Below are 21413 nucleotides of genomic sequence, written 5' to 3' on the forward strand. Positions count from 1 at the left end.
AGTAACTGTGCATCAAAGTGGAACAGAAACACATGGCAAGTCGAATACGTCACGGAATGAAACATGCTTATGGAAAACGGCAAAAAAAAATACATATACAGGTGCACACACGGACTGCAACTAAGAGGAAGACAACAATGAAAAAGAGAACCAGTGCCACTTACATCTCCGCATAACAACATTTCGTGCGAAGATATCAACCATGCGGGAATGCACATATGCACACGTGTACTCCCACCCACCCACCCCCCAGCAATCCTTCGCCTCTTAATTCAGCAGCGCACTCATTCGCTCCTTTTAGCACAAGTGAAAGCGGACCACCAAAAAGGAAAGTAAAATAAAAATGTGGAACACACCTGCATTACGTGACAAACCACAACAAACACATTTGTCTAGTGTCTTTATCTTCATATGTACATGAACAACACAATAGACACAACCTTGTCTACTGCTACACTCGAGAACCAAAGAAATAGGCCCCAACACAACAGCGCCCTTCACGCAAACAAACAACCACACACACACACACACACGTACAAAGAGGGTCAATGAGACATGTAAAAGCGAACAAACAGATCAAAAAGCAAAGAAAAAAAAAGGAAAAACACAGTTCAACCAAACGGGCGACGAACGCCCCAACTTATAATTTTATCGCTGTGATACTTAATCTCTTCATCCCTATCCTACCCCATCTATCCATGCGCACATGCGCATCTCCCCCATGACGTCTAAATTAATGTGAAAGAAAAGGAAAAATCAAAGCTCCTAGGGGGGTAAACGGGAGGGGAAAAAAAGTAATGCCAAAATGATACACCGCACCGGATGACGTAATAACACTGAAAGGAAATAAGCACACGCACATAAGGCTGTAGACTGGTCTTGAACTATTTGATGTTCCACCGCCTTCCCCACATCTCAATCCTCATATCTACAGTTCAACGATAGTGGCGACAACAATGCTTCAGAGTACATTATTTTTCCTCTTCCTACTTGTTACGTGCACTTTTCCCAACACTTCTGTCTCACTACGGTACAACAAATCACCCGGTACTTCACTTGTGAACCGTAACTGACGGGTGCTGGCTTTCGGAGCACCCGTCAGCTACGGTTCTCGGCACTCATTTGCAGTGAACAAGCATTACCCTCACCTGCACTGCGCCTTTCTTGAAGCGGTTATAAACTCAACCCGTCACTCCTCATCACGTTCCTGAGTCAACACTTCTACCCCCCCCCAACAATTGCGGGGGCGACGAAACAACGGTGGACAAGAAATAAAAAGAACCCTAAACGATAAAACAGCACCCCACCAAAACCATATAAATTCACACAATCTAATAATGGAACTCACTCACACATACATACACACACACGTGAAATCCGCTAAGGACGGCAAGGTTGCGGGATACGGGGGTTCGGCGAGGTCACACCCGCACGACCATCGACAGCATTTGAATTACCCTCCTTTTGAAATCCCTGAGGGCTCACTCCCCACTCATTCCCCAAAGTGGTAGTTCCATTTGCTCTTAACGGCTGTTGATAATTGCGGGGACGACTGTCCCTGGTACTTCTTGGTGGCGTTAGAACTGTGCGACCCGTTCGCGACAACTTGGCTCGCTGATTTTGTTGTTTGCTCTCCAGCGTCCAACGTATGTTCATCGTGGGGTGCATACTACCGCGCCCGCTCTCGGCAACGTCGTCCAAGTGGGGGCGGGGACGGCGCGACTCCACTTCTTGGAATGGTTTGAGATGTGTCTCTGACCATTTTCCTCCAATGGCTGTGGTTGAGATAGCAGAAGGCGTTTTGGTTGGGCTTCGTAAATCGTGAGTCTCCGTAAAAAAGAAACTGCAGCGCTTGCCTGTCGCCGTATTTTCGTTAGCGTTTGCGTTCAGATACTGTGAACTGCCTCTCCTCAACCGCGTTCGGTCTAAGTGTTGGGGTTCCCCTTCCGACTGCAGTAACCCTAAATCTTCTTCAACATTACTAGGGCTCATGACGAGCAGAGGGTCAGCTAATGTGGTTACTCCTTTACCCATATCACCACATCGCAAAGGGGTTTCCTTCGTGAGGATTGAGGGCAAGATGCCTGCTATCGGAGGCACTTGCACACTCCCACGACTTACATCACCTACTCTCTGCCCCCGTCCCAAGTAGGGGCTCGGTGAAATACTAACACACTGAAACGAATCCATGGTTAACGCGCCGTCACTGCTGTTGATGTAAAGCTTCAATGCCTCCTCTAACGCGATCCATTGAGAGTTCGCAGCCAACTGCGGCAAGTCAAACTCGAACTGCGGATTTAGTTGCCCCTCGCGGCGCTCTGAGAGGGCGACGACGATGACACCCGGACGCCCCACAACGCCAGCCTGCGCGAACTGCGGTAAGGAGGCGGTAACAGCTGTTTCCCCATCAGGAGTGCTAGGAAGTGATTCCTTGGCATCCTGAGTTCGAGAAAAACTAAACGGGGGGCGTTGTAATTTGCTATGAAGGGAAATGAATGTAACACTGTGCCCCGTCCGGCTCAACGAATTACCATGCTGAGACGTGTACTCTCCATCGTCCAGCTTCCTCTTGGCTTCTACATAAAACGAGGTCATGTGCTTCTCGTGCGAAGAGATAAAAAAAGAGATACTTGTATCAACGGCTGACTCAGCCTCTCCACCTCGCTTTACGTCGGTAGCAGATAGCGGCGGCCCTGCACCGGCAAACGTTTGACTCTCATCAGCATTTAGTTTAACTCTATCCAACACACCACTGTACCTCGCACTCGGAAAGGGATCCAGGCCTTGGCCATCCGAACAGCAAACATCCCTCAAGAGGCGCGCAACGGAAAGATCGACAGCCGCTGCATAGGCCTTCCCGTCAAGATCCTCAAGCTCTGACAAAACAGACATTTGCATCGGCAAGAAGTAAAGGTCCTCCATAATGATACCTTTCGAATCCATTTCTGACTCATCGATCGGTAGTGCAGCCATGAGCAATTCCTTCGGTTTCTTAATCAAGTTTTGCATCTCATTATGTAGGGTTGTGGGCATACTGCCCAGGGACTGAAATCCCACATGTGACATGGCCCGCCGCGGTGATGCTTGCTTTCTACCATCAGCGCCACTAGAGTTTCCCCCGCCTGGTGAGTTGTAAACGCCAGAGCCACCACCTCTTTTGGCACCCTGCTTTAACAACGCCACCCTGTACTTCAACGTAATATTGCGCATCATTGCTTCGTGGAGCTTCTGTTTATTAGTCCCACTGGCATAAGCTTTACGTTGTCGTAGATTTTCCGCACTCTTCCACTGCTTCGTGAATTGGGTCTTCACAAACTCACCGATCCGCCGAATACCAGCGTCCAATGGGTTACATGGTGAAAACTCCTGAAGACGCGCACACGCGTAGGGTGTCCACACACTAACCGACCCGTCCGCGCTCCCCACGTACAGGACGCCATTGCGTCGCGTTGTAATACACTGCACTGCGTTATTATCTTCTGAAAAAAAAACTTCCTCGTCACGGCTCGCGCCTTCGTGGCAGCGACGTAACGCCTCGGTAATGCAGTCAGGTGGGGCTCCTTCGAGAAAAGCGTTCCAGTTGACGGAGATGGATTTATGCTGCCATCGGGACGATGCACCACCCTCTCGGTGGTCAGTTCCCTCCCTCGCGAGAAGACGCCTCTCGTCAACATACTTCATCAGTATTCTCACGCGCTCACGACGCTCGCGCCGTGCCCGCTCGATTATGGCTTCCATGGACAACAGGGTGAGAGGAGAGCTGGACACGGTGTTCACGGCGTGACGACGGAATAGAAGTTCCACCCAGTCCCCTGTTATCGGGGCCGGTCCTTCCTCTAACTCACCCGACGCCGCAATCGTTTCGACAAACTCCTCAATGTGGCAATTCGAGACCCGATTCGTGGAAGTGGGGTGCGAGCTATTGATTTCTTCAAACATGCTTTTTCGGTGGTGAAGCTCCTCCAAAATGCACTGACGAATGTGTCGCAAATCCTGCGAATTTATCATCGCAGCACACTTGGTTGTTTGGTCTCCATCCATTGCTCCATAATCCGTGGACGATGGTTGGCCGCTTCGTTGTGTTTGCATGAGCTGTAGCACATAGTGCAGAATTGCCGCCCCCAATAAAAGATCCGAGAGAGTTACGGTTGCAAGGTCCAACAAGGAAAACGTCGGTTCCGATGGGCCCCGGAACGTGGACGTTGAGGTCGGGTGTGGATGAAACAGCGATCGACAGGAATCATAGATCCACAAAAGCGATGGTCGCCACGACTGCAACGGCACCGCTGTCTGTGGCCTTTCCGACTGCCCATCAACTTCAGGGTTTGAAGATCCCTTGGGTAACCTCAGGGTCCCCAAGCTGGTGGATCTGCTAGAACTCACGGGCTTCGGTACGGAGGGCGCATTGCCTTCATCTGTGGAATCATCCGTTGCAGTCGGTTGTACCGTTGCAGCGGAGCCGCTCACCAAACTCCGTCGACGGCGATTTAGGAATGCGAGATCGTTGCGCTGCCTATTTATGGTCCTCATCACACGGTCAGGAGTCAGGTTAAAGAACACCAGCAAAACATTACACAACTCCACCTCTGCGCTGCCGCTTTGACCTTGTACAGACATTCTGCCGCGGGACATCAAGCTGGGCGATCTTCCAGATAAAGAAGCAGGGTGAAGGTTCGCAGCAACTATTAGATTTCGCACCAAATACGATGTGACGAAGCCCTGCTGCGTACCAACGTACAGTGAGCAACAATGTGGGTCAAAGTGAAGCGTCGTCGGGGCACCGGGAACACGGAACCACCATACACAGGGAGTGGAGTTTAGACCATGCTGGTTAGTGCTCTCCACACTCGATTCCGTCAACTTGTCAACATTAAAAAGTTCCACGGATGGCTCATGCAAACTGGCTTGTTGCTGCCGCCGATATAACAACAAAGCCTTGTAGAAGTTATCAAAGAGGTCCAAAAAGGAAGCACCCTTCAGGAGGTAGAAACCAACAGTTCCCTGTACCTCTCCCACAACCAGGCAGGGATAGCCGCCAAGAAACGAAATAGTAGACACCTCACTAGCAACATAAAACACTTGCAGGGCCATTCCGACGGCGGAGCCCATTCCCATCAGAGAGACACGACCGTTAACTTGCACGAGACATACAAGGTTTAACGCATGGCTAACAGTGATAAAACTAACTGCGTCGGCCTCCACCATTACGTTACGATATGCCTCGGCTGCCTCACTCTCGGTGCATCTAGTTGTACGGCCACTTCTGTTGGCTGCTTCTTTCCTCATCAACGTGTTCTCCATCCGTAAATATGAAAGGGCCTTACTCACAAGAAACTCGGGAATGATGATGCGATGCGCGTGCACACTACTGCCTAGAAGCGGGAAGAAACGGATAACTCCATCAACGTACACGACACACAACTCATGAGAGTTACGAGGGGTCATCATCCCGACTACTTCACGGTGAACTGAAGAAGTTTTCGATCTCTCTAACGGAAGTTTGTGGCCCTCCCGGAGGAGACGTTGCAGGACAAAGGCGACATCATGAACGCCTACGTGAGCCCCAACGTAACCATCTGGTGACTTCACATCATCACAGTCCTGGTTGTGTCGATTTTCGCCGGGGTTTCTAGTATACGTATACATGTGACGGCACTGGAGCACAGCAGCGTAGATGAGCTCTGTAGAAGGGGACATAGTCAACAGCGTTTTCACCAATTGACCACTCTTTATTCGGTGCATACGAACATCCCCGCTTCCCAGGGCATAAAAAACGAACCGCTCTTGTGCATCTACGTGAGCGCAAATGACCCTATGCGTGGCCATCTGCTTTGACGAAACATCATCTTCGCCTGAGTTGTCTGCTCCTGCCGCGGCGGCTGCGGCGAATCGTGGAGTTGGAAGACCGCGAGCGGTTTGGTGGTTTGACTCCGGCGAAGGTCGGGAACCACCGCCGGCATCGCGGGCGGTGGACGCCTCGTGTTTCTGGGCGACCATCGCACGGCTGTTCTCCCGACGAGCCAAATCGGCCCGTTCAGTCGCGACACGGATAACATCATTTATTGTGGGAAGTGGCTGCTTGCATTCATCCAACTTATAGCGTTCCAAATCGGCAGCGGCGTTTGCGAGTTGTGCATCCGTGGGCAAATTCGAGCGTGACGCGAATGTGAGAGCCAAACGGGCCATGAGAAACTCTGGGTTATTCACCTTGAAACCAACCACAAGTTTGCTACTCTGGCAATCCCACACGCGACAATCTGTGGGGCTCACGCTCACAAGCCACCGGTTTCGCTCACACATACCCACGTACAATGGCGGCGAGGAATGTGTTTTCATCGCAACTGAACCACTGATGAACACACACACCAAATTATTTTTGGCCCCCGAAACAAACAGACGCCTCGTGTAGGCATCGTATGCAACCGTGCGAATGGGGTGAAGACTTCTTCTCTTCTGGTCATCCTCTAGCTTTGCGAATGACGTTTGCAAGATCGCGGCCAGTGCCCGGGAACCGGTGTCCCCAGCAACTCTCAAACGTTTATTGCCTGCATCATCAACATCGAAGAGCCTAAAACCATTATTAGGTCCCATGTTTTCCTCCGACAAAAATCCCAAAGAGTTCATGCATTCTTCCGAAACAGCATAAAACGAAAACTTGACGAGAGCGGTCCTCAGACTCCACACCTTTATGTGGCCACTCGTGTCAACGGTCGTTAGTTGCTCGAGGCTCTCATCAACTATAAATGATGCAATTTGGAAGTAATGGGGAGATATGGGGTCGTAAAAGTCTACACGAGAACTTTGGTGCGTCGTCCCCCATAGTGAAACACGGTTAGAGGAACTCAATGTCACAATGGCGTTACCCGTCGGTGTGATATACGCAAGTCGCACTCCTCCACCAGTTTCCAATCGAAATGAGCGTACAAGTGTCATAGTACTCGCTCGGCTAAGAACGATAGCACCGTCTAAGCTAGAGGTTAGAAGCATATCAGACGCTGTGAGGCATACGGATGTGACAACCTCCGAGTGAATTTTTTGCTCCTGCACAACGCGCCTTTCGAAGCGATCACGAACAGTTGAGGCAGCCACAATACCAGTAGTCATAATATCACTTGTTGAGGTCTGTGCTGAGATCATGCGTCGGAGAATTGCCTGTAGATCCAGTTTAATTACCTTTCCTGACCGTGTCCCAACGAAAAGGAAACCCTTTAACGGTAGGTTTTCATCAGCCGCCGCTGCACACCAGTCCATGGCGCAGATCGTCTCCTTCACATTCATCGTCAGACTCTCGGGAACCACCCAGATATGCTGATCCATGTTGTAGAAACGAATGATAAGATCATTCGTTAGGGTGATAATAGTCTTGGGCAAATTGGGCCCAACGTCTTTTACCTCCATGCAGCATTCAATAGTGGGTTTGTTCCGATAATTGTTCTGGTCAGTTCGCTTTTCCTCCTTCTTTCGTTCGTCTTCCTCCTCTTCTGACAGACCCTGCTCTTTCTTCTGCTTCCGCTGCAGAGTAAACAACAACGACTGCTTTCCCCCGCCGTCCTGCAAGCGTCCATCCTCGTAGAGCACGTACCCCTTGGTAAACTTTTCCTGCTCCTTATTGTTTTCCCCTGTGCCAGCGTGGATGTCCCATCGTTCGGGGTCCCACGCGTCGGTTGCCCCATGACAATGCATAAGAAGCATTTCCGACGACCGTACCAACAGCTTCCGCTGAATAAGCCCATGGTATGAACTATCACACACCGCAAAGTCATTTGTTCCTTCCACGAGTACAGCAGCAGGGTTGTGACGGACCTTCGTTACCGCACGAACATAACCTAAGCGCCGCAACATTGATGGAAAGGGTTCTACCACACAATCGTCAAACACTGCCACGCCACTGCGTTCACTATCCTCACCGCAGTCCTGATCACACAACCCGCGGAGCTTTTCTTCCATGCATTCCGTAAGAGCATCTGTAAAGACCGACCAACTAATAACCCCCTTCTGCTCTGTATCAAATATATCAAAGCCCTGCATTGCAACCCGCCGGCACTCTTCCAGGAGAGAAACAGCCTCCTGAAGAAGAGAGTGGAGGGCTTCGTAACGAGGTGACACCAGAGGAGAAACGTTGTGAAGTGAATTACTTCCAGAGTCTCCCATGACAACCGAAAGGCTAACCTCTGTCCTCGGTGTTGAGCCTCCGGCACAACTGGCACCCTGATTTGTTTGCTGAGACTTCACGCTGAATGCTTCCGCGGGAAAGCGGTCAAGGTAGTGCAAACGAAACAAGGCCCTGCTCAGCACGTACACAAAAACCGGAAGCGGTAGCACAAGGTTATCGGCATCTGTAACTAAGTGTGTGTGTCCGACTTTCTCACCTGCCTCATTTAAGCAGCTGCCGATCCCGTCGTGCAAGTCAAGATCCCGCATGTTCCTCGGCTTCGGTGCATTGCGTAAGTTTACCATGAGTTCCTTTGTTCCGGCGTCAGGGAACTGTCTCGATACCACTGCAGTGAAAGTATCATTCGGGCGGGCCTTTCGCTTAGCCCTCAGCTCAAAAATCCTCTGCTGAACGTAACGATCATATATCCAAGTACACAACATTGCCTTCGTCTGCGAAGGAACATCCATCATACTCTTGACTGACTCCTCAACGGAAACATCCGATGACGATTGGTCGTCTAAACTCTGCCAGGCCCGATCCGTTCCACCATCAGCGTTCGCACCGTCGTCTTCGCTTCTCACAGATGCTTGGTAAGATGGGGCTTTCGACCCCTGCCGCCCACGATGGGATCTATCCAAATGCTGCTCACCATACCGCATCTCCCTCTCGACGTGATTAACCAGCTTCTGCATGTCATTCAGGTCCCCGTGATTAAGAATGGCAGCGTGGGCCACGAATGACAACTTCAGCTTGTCGAGGTCTGTTGTCGCTAAATCTAATACCGACAGGGTGGAAGGATTGCGGTAAGCACCGAGGGAACGAAAGGACTTTCTAGTGATGCGTGATTGCTTGGGGCGCCGCTTTAAGGGAGGCACCAGCGACTTGGACGACCACAAGCCGTCCTTCGGTTGTTCATCGGCGTCTGTGAAACTCACGAAAGGCACCGAAACGCTTCGGTTACGCACAGCATGTGACCCTGAAGGACTCGCAGGTGCACGGCTAATCGACTCCCCCTCCTCAGCCAACTTGGTGTCGGCTGCAGGGGAAGAAAATTCTGCGAAGCAGGACTTCGTCTCTGCCTCGTCATCGCCATGACTTGCGGCGGCGTTTACTTCGAAGTCCAGTGAAACTCCTACAGTGCTGCCGTGAGCTGAATTGGGCCCAACGGAACCAGTTAATGTAGACATGTTATTTCCTTTTTTTTTTTGGCGGTGAATGTAACCTTAATGCCACGGGGAACAGCGAAGGTCACACGAATAATCTCTGCCACCTACAGAAGGCAATAAAGAATGTGAAATAGAGGTGGCAATAAGGAAACAACAAAACAAAATGCGTTTGAAGAAGGCACGATAATAACAATGACTTGGGAATTTTTTTTAACCGATAAAGCAACACGACTAAAAAAAAAAAAACTCCTCCGTAACTCACTTGATTACCACTGCACACCTAAGTAGCATTGGAAAAGAACGTAATAACAGCAGTCCAGATAAAACTTTTTGAACTTCTCTCTAGCAGGCTAGAGGTTCACAACCCATCGTGCCACACTCACTCCGGTGCTCAGTTTCACTTTATGTACGCAGTCACATAGCAAATAAAAAATTTAAGCGCTGCACTCGGCCAATCCAAGCGGGAATAGCCTGGTTAACTGAAGTGGAGCACGCACATTGGCCGAGTTGAAACAAAAAAGATAACAAACGAAACGAGTGGGCAAACAAATGGTAAAGTAATGCAGGAAATTAGAAAGAAATAACATACGAAATAGAAAAGGTGAAGGAAGGAAGAAGTTCACCTCGCTCGGAAAGGAAAGAGAAAACACTAATCCAAAAAGAGGGTCAGTTCAAAAAGAACGGGAAGACTAATCGTCACATACCAAGTCCTTGTTCCCCTCCTCCTCCTCCCTCCATGGCTTCACAAAGGAGGGTTAGCTTCCCACCCACCCGCCTCCGAAACAAGATGAAATAAGCACCGAAAAGGTACGCACATCAAACAAGTGTTGAGAACGGCGATTCATGTAACTATACGAAAGACATATGTGCATCAAACATGAGATTATTACCAAACACACATATGCGTGCATGCCCCCAAAAGGGAGGAAAAAAGTATGTCGCATGCAAGCAAGAAGCAGAAAAAATACGTTAGGATATGTTGAGGAGTCGAAGAACATCATCCCCAATAGGCACACTTCGTTGCATCCCATAGGCCTTTACACGCTCATCCACACAAGCGGGTTCGTAGAGGTAATTCACCATTACAGTGGCACTCTGTCTGCTACCATCCGCAGTGCAGTTGGCAAGAAAATTCAGTCGGAACATGGTGGCCCCGTTCGATATATGAAAGTTCCCTACCGGATCGAGAATACGATTACGGTGCTTCTCCTTATACAAATAGTGCGCTACCGAGCGGAGAAGCGGTTTCTCAACGGTACGTGTAAACTCACTATCATTCCACCATGGTGAAATGACATCCTCATCTGCTTTGCCGGGGGCACCGCTCTCACCGGTGCCATCCTCCTCAGGGGACCCAAAAAGAGCCAACAGATACTGCATGGTGACGAGGTTAGCAGCATCTTCATTCCCCTCACGTAGGTGGTAGTGAAGTCGTGAAATAAAGTGCCCACAACCCCTCCCTCTGTGATGTGACAAACCGAGGACGGCGCCGCGAAGTATTGAAAAAAGCTCCGCCGCCTTGGGTTTCGAGCATTCTCCGAAAATTCGAGGTTGCGCGAATTTTTTCGAGGAAGAACACAACGAAATGCTTCCGCTGCGCATTTCCACCTGTTGCTGAAGCTTTGCCACCTCTCCAACCAACCATCTTAAGTACCCAGGGACGGGAGAAATTGTGGAAAATGTGGTAATGGGTGAGAGGCCGGCACAATGACGCTCGCCGTTGAGTCGTGCTTCAATTTCCCGCACTACACGTTTGATGAGCATATTTCCAAGGTTAACACCACGTAGTGCTGACTGCACCGAGTTGATACTGTAAAACATGGAAGTGTCTACGTCCTCTACAGGATCATGCTTTCGTGCCCCTGAACAAGCATCGGCCACCTCACCATTGGCAGCCCCCAATTGGTCGTTTTGGCGCTCCTGAACGCTTGGGGGGTGGGGACGACCTAAAATAATGTCGACGGAGCGGGCAATACCACGCGTAAGGGCCACTTGTACAGCAATTAGGGGTTCCTCCACAACCGCCGGGTGAAAAAACGCGAAGAGGTGTCTATTTTTCGCAGGCTGCAACCGCTGCTTCATATCCACAAGACCCCCAACAAAGGGATGAACGCTTTCGGCGGCCATCACCTTCTCAAGCAGAAGAGGTGGGGTAGTACGCCACGTGAGTTCCTCCATAACAAGCCACTGCTTCGAGAAAAAATCGCCGAAAAGGTACTCCAGCGACACGTCAATAGATGAGACATGATGCTGACGGAGGAGCCAAAGTTCAAGCTCTCTATTCGTAGTCAGTGGACCACTGTTTGGAGGTGAATCGATTACTTGACGCGACGACTGCCGCTCATGTTGACGCTTCAACTCGGCCTGAAGCTGTGCCACCTGGCAATGGCACCTCTTTTGAAAATACATTACACATCGACGCAAATCCATCAGTCTGCGCACTCCACGCTCCACAGAAGCAGATTGCTTAAACCACATGTAATACACAGGAGAACCCGCATGTAGTGCAGCAACGCATTGCCGAAGCAAATTGTTCTTAGCCTTAACAAGCTTGGAGGACAAAACAGCAGCACCCACACCGCTGCGGTTCTCTTCCCTAAAGCAACTTTCCGCTGACACGGTCGCAGAACATCCACCAGCGATAAATTGACCCGATTGAGCGTTGAGGTCCTCGATATTTTGAATGGTATTGTTAAGCTGCGCCACCGCCGCTTGTACCTCTACGATATCGACGTCAAGCTCCATCAACAGAGCAACGAAACTAAAAAACGCATCTTCTTGGTTGGGAGATATGGTCTCACTCAAGTCGAACAGCGTGCTGGGAGGAATGATAGACTCGTATACATCCCACACGGCAGACACAACAGATGGCGGTAGCTGCCCTTTCTCTCCAACCAAAACAGATTTCATTTCCTCAACAAGCGTAAATTCAGTATGAGGGCCCCGACCACTGAATACCGACCCCGACTTTGTCGTTCCATTACTTGCGGGAACTGCCGAACCATCATCATCACCATCACCACCACCCTGCGCTAAGGCCCAAAGCCTCCGACACCAGTTCGCCAGTCGGTCCTCTGACAGTTGTAGTGTGACATCCGTTGCGTTGTACCGATGTGACACCCGTGAGATGTTGTCTAAGTGAAAAGGGAACCTCATACGCCTGGAGCAATAAGGGCGCCGGACTAAGGTCAACATAGTTTTGTATTAGTCACCCCTTTCGGCAGCAGTGACTTCGGTACGCTGTGCACTTGCTCCCCCTAATAAAAAAAAAAAGATTACCCAGCCTTTTGGGTGTGCTGGTGGTCGGTTCCCGCAGCTCTTTGAACCTACTCTCTTCCGTTCCTTCCGGCAGATATTCTCTCAAAACTGGCACGCCGGGTAGAAAGGCCATGTTGCAACTCCAAACAAAATAAGGCGGAAAGAAAAGATAAAAGTTACATAAACAAACAGATCCCAACTTGTACGACAATGCGAAGATAACGATAAGAGATTCAAAACAAAAATAAGGAACCAACTAGCAAGTAAAAGAAGGCACACACGTCGCATAACACTGTTCGGACGGGGCCTGAAAACATGTATAAAGATGGTTAGTATGTAAACTTTGTATCTGCCCTTCAACACCAGCCCTCCCAGACTTATGCTGGAGGGCAATCATTCTAACACTGAGATGTAAGCACCGCTTAGGGGAAACGCTAACGGTGCCTCTATATATCTTCTATATGTGTGCATGGAGAAATTCTTCCGACCGCTCAGCACTTTCTTTCCACACCACCCAAAAGTTTCCCAATCCGAACCAACAGATCCGCTCGCCGTCCGCTTTCCAGCGCCTCATCGCCGCAGCCACCGTAAGAACAGTCGCGAATGGTACCCCCAACTGCAGCTGCATGTTCCATACCGGAGCAGTCGCACTGTTCGTTATTATAGCTTCGACTAGCAAGTTGTCGCCACATTAAGTCACTTTTTGGTAAAGCTGGAGAGACAAAATAGTCCCTTCCGGAGGGTAACAGCGATCCACAGTGAAGCGAAGGTCCCAACGGCGCTCTCCACGCATCTTTCACTTCGTCGTGCACAACCTGCGGCGCTGCCTCGGGTTGTGTTGGCTCATAAATTGAAGGAGGGTGGTGATACGATGGCGTTCTGGCGAAGCGATAATCATAGGGAGCGGCACGGGAGCTGCCCAACCCAGTTGAGTAGCAGCACCGAGCTGCTGAAGAAGATGAAGAAACCGGCACTGAAGAGGTAGCAAAGCCCCACGGCGCGTTGCACGAGACCCTTTGTTCCATTGGCATCTGCCATGGTCCTTGCCCAGACTCCTTGCGAGGAAATGCAAGTGACGTCCCCGTTTTAGAGGGGACCAGGGGACGAGTCATGTCGCCGCATGTCGGTTCCCATGTCTCAACATGAGCTGCGTTAGGAACCGACGGGGCGCAGAGGTGGTACACAGGGCCACGACGATGGCGGCCGTTACCATTCAGATCCCCACATCCGCCGTTGTTGCTTGCACAAACAGGGGTATAGTCAACAGCTGAAGATGCCCTGGTGCACAAAGATGCGGTTCGATGGGAGCACCCGTCTCTTTTAGGTCCCACTGCCGCTGCTTTTGGGTTCCCTGGCCGTTTCGAAGCCTCTCGAGTGCGACTACAGCGAGATGAACTTGCGCAGGTACCAGGGTTGCGCTCCATCATTGCCTTTCCACCATGACCTTCCCCACCCGCAGTTTTTAAAGTAGACACCTCCGCCAGGTGCCGTGATCTGCCGTTGCGAAGGTAAAAAGCCGCCATGCGCTCTGCGTCAACGGAAGCACCGCGTGTCTGTCCCCTTGGTGCCCTAGATCCACTCCCACCTCCTTCTGTAGGTGCGTACGGGTCAACATAAGTTCGAGCCGGCTCAGCCACATGGATAGCAGCGGTGGCGCGACTTGGCTTTTTCCCTATGTGATTCGAACAGCAGCTACGCAAAGACTCACGTTCTGCGCAGCGGTTAACGTCAGTGCCAACTGCGGCGGCAGAGCCAGTAGTGTTATTATCATCAACGACAGCGACAGGAGTTACCGTAGTAAGTGTTGGTGGTTTTGCTGCACGCGCCTTGCGAACAGATGCCCCACGCCGCCTCGGTACGGCACTGCATCCTGAAACTTTCAATGCTAACCGACGGCCAACAGTCTTACAGGGGCACCCCTCTTGTCGGCCGTCGTGTTCAAGGCTGCTGCGGAAACTCGAGGGAAAATGGGAGGGCCCACCAGCGGATGAAACCGACAAGGAGGACGGCTGCCGATGTTCTAAGGCTTTTTTGGTAGTAGCATGCAGTGCAGCTTCGTAGCGGTTACGCAACTCCAACAATTTAGCCTTCTCTCTGCTCAATGCCTCACCAGAAGCTGAGCCTATCCGAAAAACGTTTTGCCGCTGTACCCCTTCCATCCGAGCCACCTCAGCATCGACCAACTTGATTTGACGAAGAAGGCAACGCCGCCGCCTCTCGGTTGCACACGATCTTGCCACAGCAGGTTTCCGCTGCCCGTCCGCTTCCACACATGTGGCATCCTCACGCTCAGAAACACAGCTTACTACTCTCTCAACGTGTTCCATACTGTTGGGCCTCTCCGGGGTGTTTGCGCAACTCCATAACCTTCTGTTGCTGTCACCGGAATGGGTGCCGACTTCGTCAAGAGAATCATCGGAACTAACGGTGTTACTACCATCACGCACCGCTGCTTCTGCTGCACCCGGTGGCGGCGCAGAACTAACTACTGTCAAATTTACGTCGTTGCCGCCACTGGCTGTTTTGAGGGGTGACATGAAAATAACTGCGGGTGGCAGTTGTGGAGGGTGGCACTTATTGAAACCACTATCATTGTCCCCGGAATCACCAATGCCGCCGTGGTTCAATTCATCCTTGCTTGACCCAACGGCTCTCTCCTCGGGTGGGCAGCTCTGCTTTGTAGGAGCTACACCATGGTTTGAAGAATCACATCTCCCTGTCGCCTGGGACACTGACGCCTGCAGTGGTGGCTTTAGTGCCGAGGAGTGTTTTGCACGACTGTTAGTTTGGCGTCCATTGACATCCCCGCCTGCTGTGCAGCTAACGGAAAAAGGCAACACTTTCCGCACGCCGCACAGAACGGACTCGCCGCCACACTTCCCTTCCACCGCCGGCTGCTGTTGGATTTGTTGTTCTGGACTCCCCGCCAAGTTATGGGTTCCGCGGATAGTATCCCCTATATCTTTCCAATCATCTGCAGGAGGGTCAGTGTTCCATAGTGACGATGATGATGAAAGCGAACACATTCCGGAAAGCGCTGTGGAACGAGGGGGTGAGGCGCTTACCGTTGCAACGTTTGTAAACGTGGATCGGGCGCATGTGGTCACCGTGCTACTCGGCTGAGAAAGGACAGTAACACTGTGCATCCTTCTACGATCAGCTTCTTACTTTACGGAAGGTCAACAAATTTGTGAGGATAAGGCATCAGGCGGAGCCAAACTGGTGCAGCACAGGGACAGAAAGAAAACAGCGCTTGCAGTGGGAAATTATCACTACACACGAAACATTAATCTCTTTGCAACCACGCCGCTCAGACGAAGCAGCTTCAGGTGCGACTGGACAATCTCGCCCTCGTAACGAGTCGTAGGAAGTTCTATTTGACCTACGAAGCACACATACACGCAGAGAGGACGGTACGCTCAGTCCCACCACCTTTTTGCAGAAGTCGAGTCAGCAGTAGATTGCGCCGAACAGAGAATTTTTACACATGGAAATAGGAAAATAGCCACTTATTTCTTTCTATGCAACCGAACTCGTCCCCCACCACTACCACCACCACCACCACCCCCCCTGCGCCTGCAGTCTCTGATCTATTTTTCCTCACCCTCATCCACACAAATTCGACACTTCCTTATTCACATGCCGACTGTAGACTCAGCATCTAACGGATTCCCTCCCAATCCTCTGCACATTTCACTGCCAACTCCACTCTTTCCGCATTGGCAAACATGCACTTGAAGGAGGAAGAGGGGAAAGGGGTACAAATATACATACACGCACCAAAGCTCTACCAGCTGTAATCAACAAAACCCCTCATCCATAGCTCACTATACGACTTCGCTCCCTAATAGAGCGAAGTTTTCTTCATGATGCGAAGGAACTCCTCCTCACTTACCTCACCGTCACCGTCCCTATCAGCCTCGTCGATCATCTCTTGTATTTCAGAGTCCGTCATGTTTTCGCCCAACTCCTGCGCGACCCGTTTCAGGTTCTTGAAAGTTATCTTTCCCGTTTTGTCGTCGTCGAATAGGTGAAACGCCTTCAACATCTCCTCACGTGAGTCACGCTCATTCATCTTGCGCGCCATCAGATCAACAAACTCGGCAAACCCGATGACGTGGTTGTCCGCACCAGGTGCAGTACCAGGTTTAACAGGTGCCGGGTCACCACGCTCCTCCATTGTCGACGCGATCAAGCGGCGCACTTCATCCTTCCGTGGTTCAAATCCCAGCGCCCTCATCGCAACCTTCAGTTCCTTCACGTCAATGGTTCCACTGCCATCAGTATCGAAGAGATCGAAAGCCTCCTTAATTTCTTGGCGCTGCTCCTCCGTCAGTACGGCAAGGGCGGAGCCGCTCAGACTCATCCCCGGAGCTATCGAACGGTTCACACTCTGCGCGACGGGGGAATTACCGCCACGGTTGGTGGTGCTCATAGGTGTGTTGGCAGGTGGAGAAATCAATCAACGGCACTGCAAGTCGAAAAAATTACAATAGAGGAGTATAGTAATGCAAAAGAGCTCTTTCGCGTGGTGGCTTGTCCACCGTTTGCTGCTGAATAAACAAAAGACAAGTTTAAAGCGAGCAGGTATGCAGAATTGAGCAAAAATACGAGAAAGGCAAAATGGCAGACAGTGAATTCATTTCCCATTTTTTTTCTCTCAGAGAGAAAGAGAAATGAGGGAGGGAAACACGTCCCTTTCGTTTATAACAACTACACGCAACTGGGGACCACCAACGTATATGGCATCACCATTCTCACAACCAGAGCAGAGGCTGGAAAAAAGGGCAGAAATAGAAACAGATATAGGGAAGAGCGAAGAAAAAGAAAACATGTAAGGTGCAAAAGGAGGCTAAACGGTTAAAAAGTACGAACACAACAACAACCCACGCAACGACCCAAACCCAGTCTTGTCACACAGCTGCCTGTCAAACAACACATAAGCACGTGCAACGTCTCATCCCCCGGACAAAAAAAAACAAAAAAGAAAACAAGACAAAGTTTCTCCACGAAGCATTGCGTCAAGGCGTTTTTTACTTGAAACTTCGCTTGTGCACCCTCTCCTTTCCTTTACTGCCGGTCATTCATTATTCCCCCTCTCTCTCCCCCCCCCTCATCACTCACCTTTCGCTAATGTCCCTGATAGTTGCACACCCGGCAATCAGGAAATAGCTAATATCAAATGACCTGATGGGGGGAAGTGGAAGTATATACTTCATAGTTTTCACTCTTACTCGCCATCCCTCGGTTGCCTTAACACTCTCTCCCTTCTCTCGCTTTCGTTTCCGCCATCCCATCCTATTCCTTCCCCAACACATACAGACACACACACACAAATTATTGCCACATTACCGTTCCACCGACAAATGCAGAAAAGAAGAAAGAGTGGCTAACAAACACGCCCTCCTTTTCCCCTCTTCACATCCCGACTTTCTCCGTGAGTGTCCCACTCAAGCCACAGTTGCACAAAAAGGCGGAGATGCCGAGGCTGTGAAAAGGAGAAAAGGAAACGAAGCCCGAATATCAGCAGAAAACAGAAGAAAAACACGAGACGAATCCCACGTGACGCCGTACGCGCAAAAGGGAAAGGAAAAGGAAAAAAGAAGGAGAGCAAAGTTATGCACGCATACACACACAAACTGACATTAACGTCGGGTCAATGACCGAGCCGTGCGGACCGAACTGTCGTTCGATGAGCAACTGTCGCCCCTCCTACTCTTGGAGAACTTGTCTTCGTTACTATCTTCACGAGGTCGTTTGTGAGAAACCAACCTATCACTTGTGGGAGGGCAGCTGAGAAGCGAAACGTTTTCAAGCATGCGCTCCCTCCTCTGTTTGTGCTCATCTACAACCTGCTGCAACACAAGACGGCCATTCGGATCTTGCAAGAGTGACCCATGTGCTTCGATTATGGCCTGTCGCCTCTTCACACTTTCCCCATCCACGTGCAAGATGCGTGACAGCAGCGTTGGGCGTTGGTCAATGTGCAACGCATCAGGAGAGGAAGAACCCGGCCTACGGTTGGGTTCAAATACCGCTGTTAACGCACGGAATGCATGGGTGAAAGAAGTTGCAATGACATTAAAATTACGAAGTGAACTAGCTGCATTATTCTCGGGACATCCCGGGTCCTCCAGTAACACTTGTGGTGGCCCAGATTGCGGTCCTCCTCTCCCAAGCGAGCTATTGGCTCCATTGGTCATGGGCCGCACTGAAGAAGCACAAACGTCCGTACGTTTAAAGCATCTGCCAGTACCAACAACTGACAAACCGCAGCGATCATAACGAAAGTACATGCCATAATAACGGAAGAAATCCACAAGAAGGCGGCCTAGTCCACAGTAAAGACGTTGATCCGGAGAGCCTGTGTATATTGGGTGTTGTTGCAAAAAACTTATTGCCATAAGGGTGAGGGCAAAGGAACCCAAACCGCCATGGTACGGTTCGTCCATTCCACGCTGATGCAAAAAGTATTTCACGACTACAATCAGCGGCTCTGCCTCGCGATAGTGTTTCAGCAAATCAATGACAATCAACGTGTTCCGCGGCCCGTCTCGTGCGTTGATGCTTATATCAACATCCAGCAACGAACCACAGTGCTGAAACTTTAGCAGCGGAACTTTTGCCTTAAGAACCAGCTGCGGGTAAGCGGTATTGCAGATGCCGGACAAACTAATCTCACGCGCCAGAAGCCTTAGAGCTTCCTCTGTCGGCACATCCACATTGAGGATAGTTATGTCAACATCGGAGAGTGGCAACAGAAGCCCTGTGGCCATACTTCCAAACACCACAGGTTCACACTTTGGCCACAGTTGTTTGGCGATGGTGACTACCTCCGCTTCTACTAAGCACCGTATAGCAATTTCAGCCTCAGTAGGTTGATGAAACTTGACGAAATCACATATCTCCTGGTGAAGAGCGATAGCCGCGTCTTTGGCGTATTCTTTTTGTCCGGTTAGACGACCCACACACCACAGAGGCACAGACCGTGTTTCCTCCCCCAAATAGGAGTGCCCAGGGTCGTATCCACCTTGACCTGATGAAACCTCATCTGAGGCTAAAACGCACTTTCCATTCTTCAAAGTTACAGTCGCCTGCACTGCGTATCGCGAATCCGCATTTTTTTCGCTGTCTCCCTTAGAAAACCCGAGAAAATCGTCGAGAAATCCCTTTTCCGCTTCATCAGAGTTCGTGGAAGGTGCGGCAACTGCCGAGCCCACGACCGTAGTTTCCTCACCCCCCTGTTGTTTTAACGAACGATATCCGCGGGTGTCTTCCTGGGGGACGTACTCCACGTCACTGTCACTTTTACCGTCGTCGGCACCTTGTTTCCTGAGTTCCTCATTCAAAGCCTCTAGTCTTCCCTCATCCCGGTTCTTAACTGCACTGCTTCCTGTAGTCTTGAGGGTGACCTCATCTCTACTTATCTGCATTTGGGCCTGTCGCTCTCGTAATTTCATTACCAACTCGGCAGCAATGGGGGGTTCACTAGGCTGATTAGCCGCATTCTCTTCTTGAAGCAGCATCCAATCGGAACTAAAGTCACCCCTCCTCTCCTGGAATTTCGAAAACAAACCAACTGACGGGGCAGGTGGGGGAATATCCACTACCTTCGATCTTTTGTTGGTGATCGCGTCACCGGCACGGTTTCTTGTGGAAACTGAGCCACACCGATCAACAGCAGCATCGCTTGAGTCAACGGCGACGGGGCTTGTAGGTTTAGCAGGTTCGTCAGCAAGAGCATTTTCTTCAGCATCCTTACCGCAAATGGGAGTACGCCCGGGGCGGTTCTTAGAACTGGTAGCCTTATTCCTGGCAGCCCCGCGGGCACGCGCAGTGGGCACATCTTCACTTCCAACGTGAACAGCGGCCGACCGATCTTTCATACCGTTGCAGAGACCCCAAAACAAGCGCAATAAGAATTATTAGAGTGGGCGAGCACAAAAAAATATGCCTGCGAACTTTCGCTTCGCGCCTTCAGCTGCTAGTTTTTTTTTTTTTTAACCGCTACCCTTTCCTTCCCCGCGCACAACGTCGTCACAGGGCAGTCGTCACTTATTCGAAAACGTTAACAACAAACACGCCTACACGCAAGTGTTAGCACCCCACTTTTCCGCTAAAATTCGCCCCACTTTCTTCTACTTCAGTTGGTACCACCATTTAGAGGGAAACGAGTGGTAAAAGGAACGTGGGGAAGAACAAAAAATTAAGACAAAAAATAATGCGGTAAAGAAGAAAAAGTAGAAAAGATGGTAAAGGGTCAGTTGCCAAAGACGCAAAGAACAAATCGCCGAAAAAAAAAACAGCCATGGATATACGCTGAAAGGGAGACGGTATGACAGAACTTAGTAACACAAACACACACTCTCACATCCTCTCCAAGCAACGAAAAGAAGGAAGGGTGATTTCAACATATATTTATGATCGTAAGAGAAAACAATAGTAGTAGTAATAATAATAATAATAAAAGGGGGGATAACAACGGCAAGATAAGACAGTAAGCGAAAAAGTAATATTCACGAAACAAAAAATCAGGGGATTCACGAATGATATAAAAATAACAACATAAAGGGCATGCAATTCTGCGGGGAAGAGATAAAAAAAATGAGAAAAATGCGCACGAAGTGTTACTCGAATATCCTACAACAAGGTAACATATGTGATCCAATGTTTCAATATTTTATCATTCTTTCTATCTTCTCTCTCTCTTTTTTTTCACTCATCCACCGCTACAATCGGCCCAGATCCTCAATATAATCCCCTTTGATCTACTCCCGCACACGCTTATTGGGTCCCAATCCGTTGTATGTACACCACAATTTAATTTACACATC

At 50.2% G+C, this 21413-nt stretch overlaps 5 protein-coding genes across 5 annotated transcripts, besides 5 other annotated features; all 5 read right to left on the bottom strand.

The window, feature by feature from the left end:
- Positions 1-21413: part of a sequence feature (sequence corresponds to BAC RPCI93-29O4) that runs on past both edges of the window.
- Positions 499-538: a microsatellite.
- On the bottom strand, positions 1381-9342 carry Tb927.8.1050 (hypothetical protein, conserved; the record flags this gene model as incomplete). The annotated part of the gene is made up of 1 exon (XM_841849.1): positions 1381-9342. The coding sequence occupies one exon, from the start codon at positions 9340-9342 to the stop codon at positions 1381-1383; it is 7962 nt and encodes a 2653-aa protein (XP_846942.1).
- Positions 10291-12516, bottom strand: Tb927.8.1060 (malonyl-CoA decarboxylase, mitochondrial precursor, putative; the record flags this gene model as incomplete). The annotated part of the gene is made up of 1 exon (XM_841850.1): positions 10291-12516. The coding sequence occupies one exon, from the start codon at positions 12514-12516 to the stop codon at positions 10291-10293; it is 2226 nt and encodes a 741-aa protein (XP_846943.1).
- Positions 12322-12348: a microsatellite.
- Positions 13071-15725, bottom strand: Tb927.8.1070 (hypothetical protein, conserved; the record flags this gene model as incomplete). The annotated part of the gene is made up of 1 exon (XM_841851.1): positions 13071-15725. One exon carries the CDS (start codon positions 15723-15725, stop codon positions 13071-13073), a length of 2655 nt encoding a protein of 884 aa, XP_846944.1.
- Positions 16120-16145: a microsatellite.
- Tb927.8.1080 (centrin, putative) lies at positions 16424-17014 on the bottom strand (the record flags this gene model as incomplete). The annotated part of the gene is made up of 1 exon (XM_841852.1): positions 16424-17014. One exon carries the CDS (start codon positions 17012-17014, stop codon positions 16424-16426), a length of 591 nt encoding a protein of 196 aa, XP_846945.1.
- Tb927.8.1090 (DNA polymerase sigma, putative) lies at positions 18225-20465 on the bottom strand (the record flags this gene model as incomplete). The annotated part of the gene is made up of 1 exon (XM_841853.1): positions 18225-20465. One exon carries the CDS (start codon positions 20463-20465, stop codon positions 18225-18227), a length of 2241 nt encoding a protein of 746 aa, XP_846946.1.
- Positions 21015-21046: a microsatellite.

This window comes from Trypanosoma brucei, chromosome 8, assembly GCF_000002445.2.
Source record: "Trypanosoma brucei brucei TREU927 chromosome 8, complete sequence".
Taxonomy (NCBI): domain Eukaryota; phylum Euglenozoa; class Kinetoplastea; order Trypanosomatida; family Trypanosomatidae; genus Trypanosoma; species Trypanosoma brucei.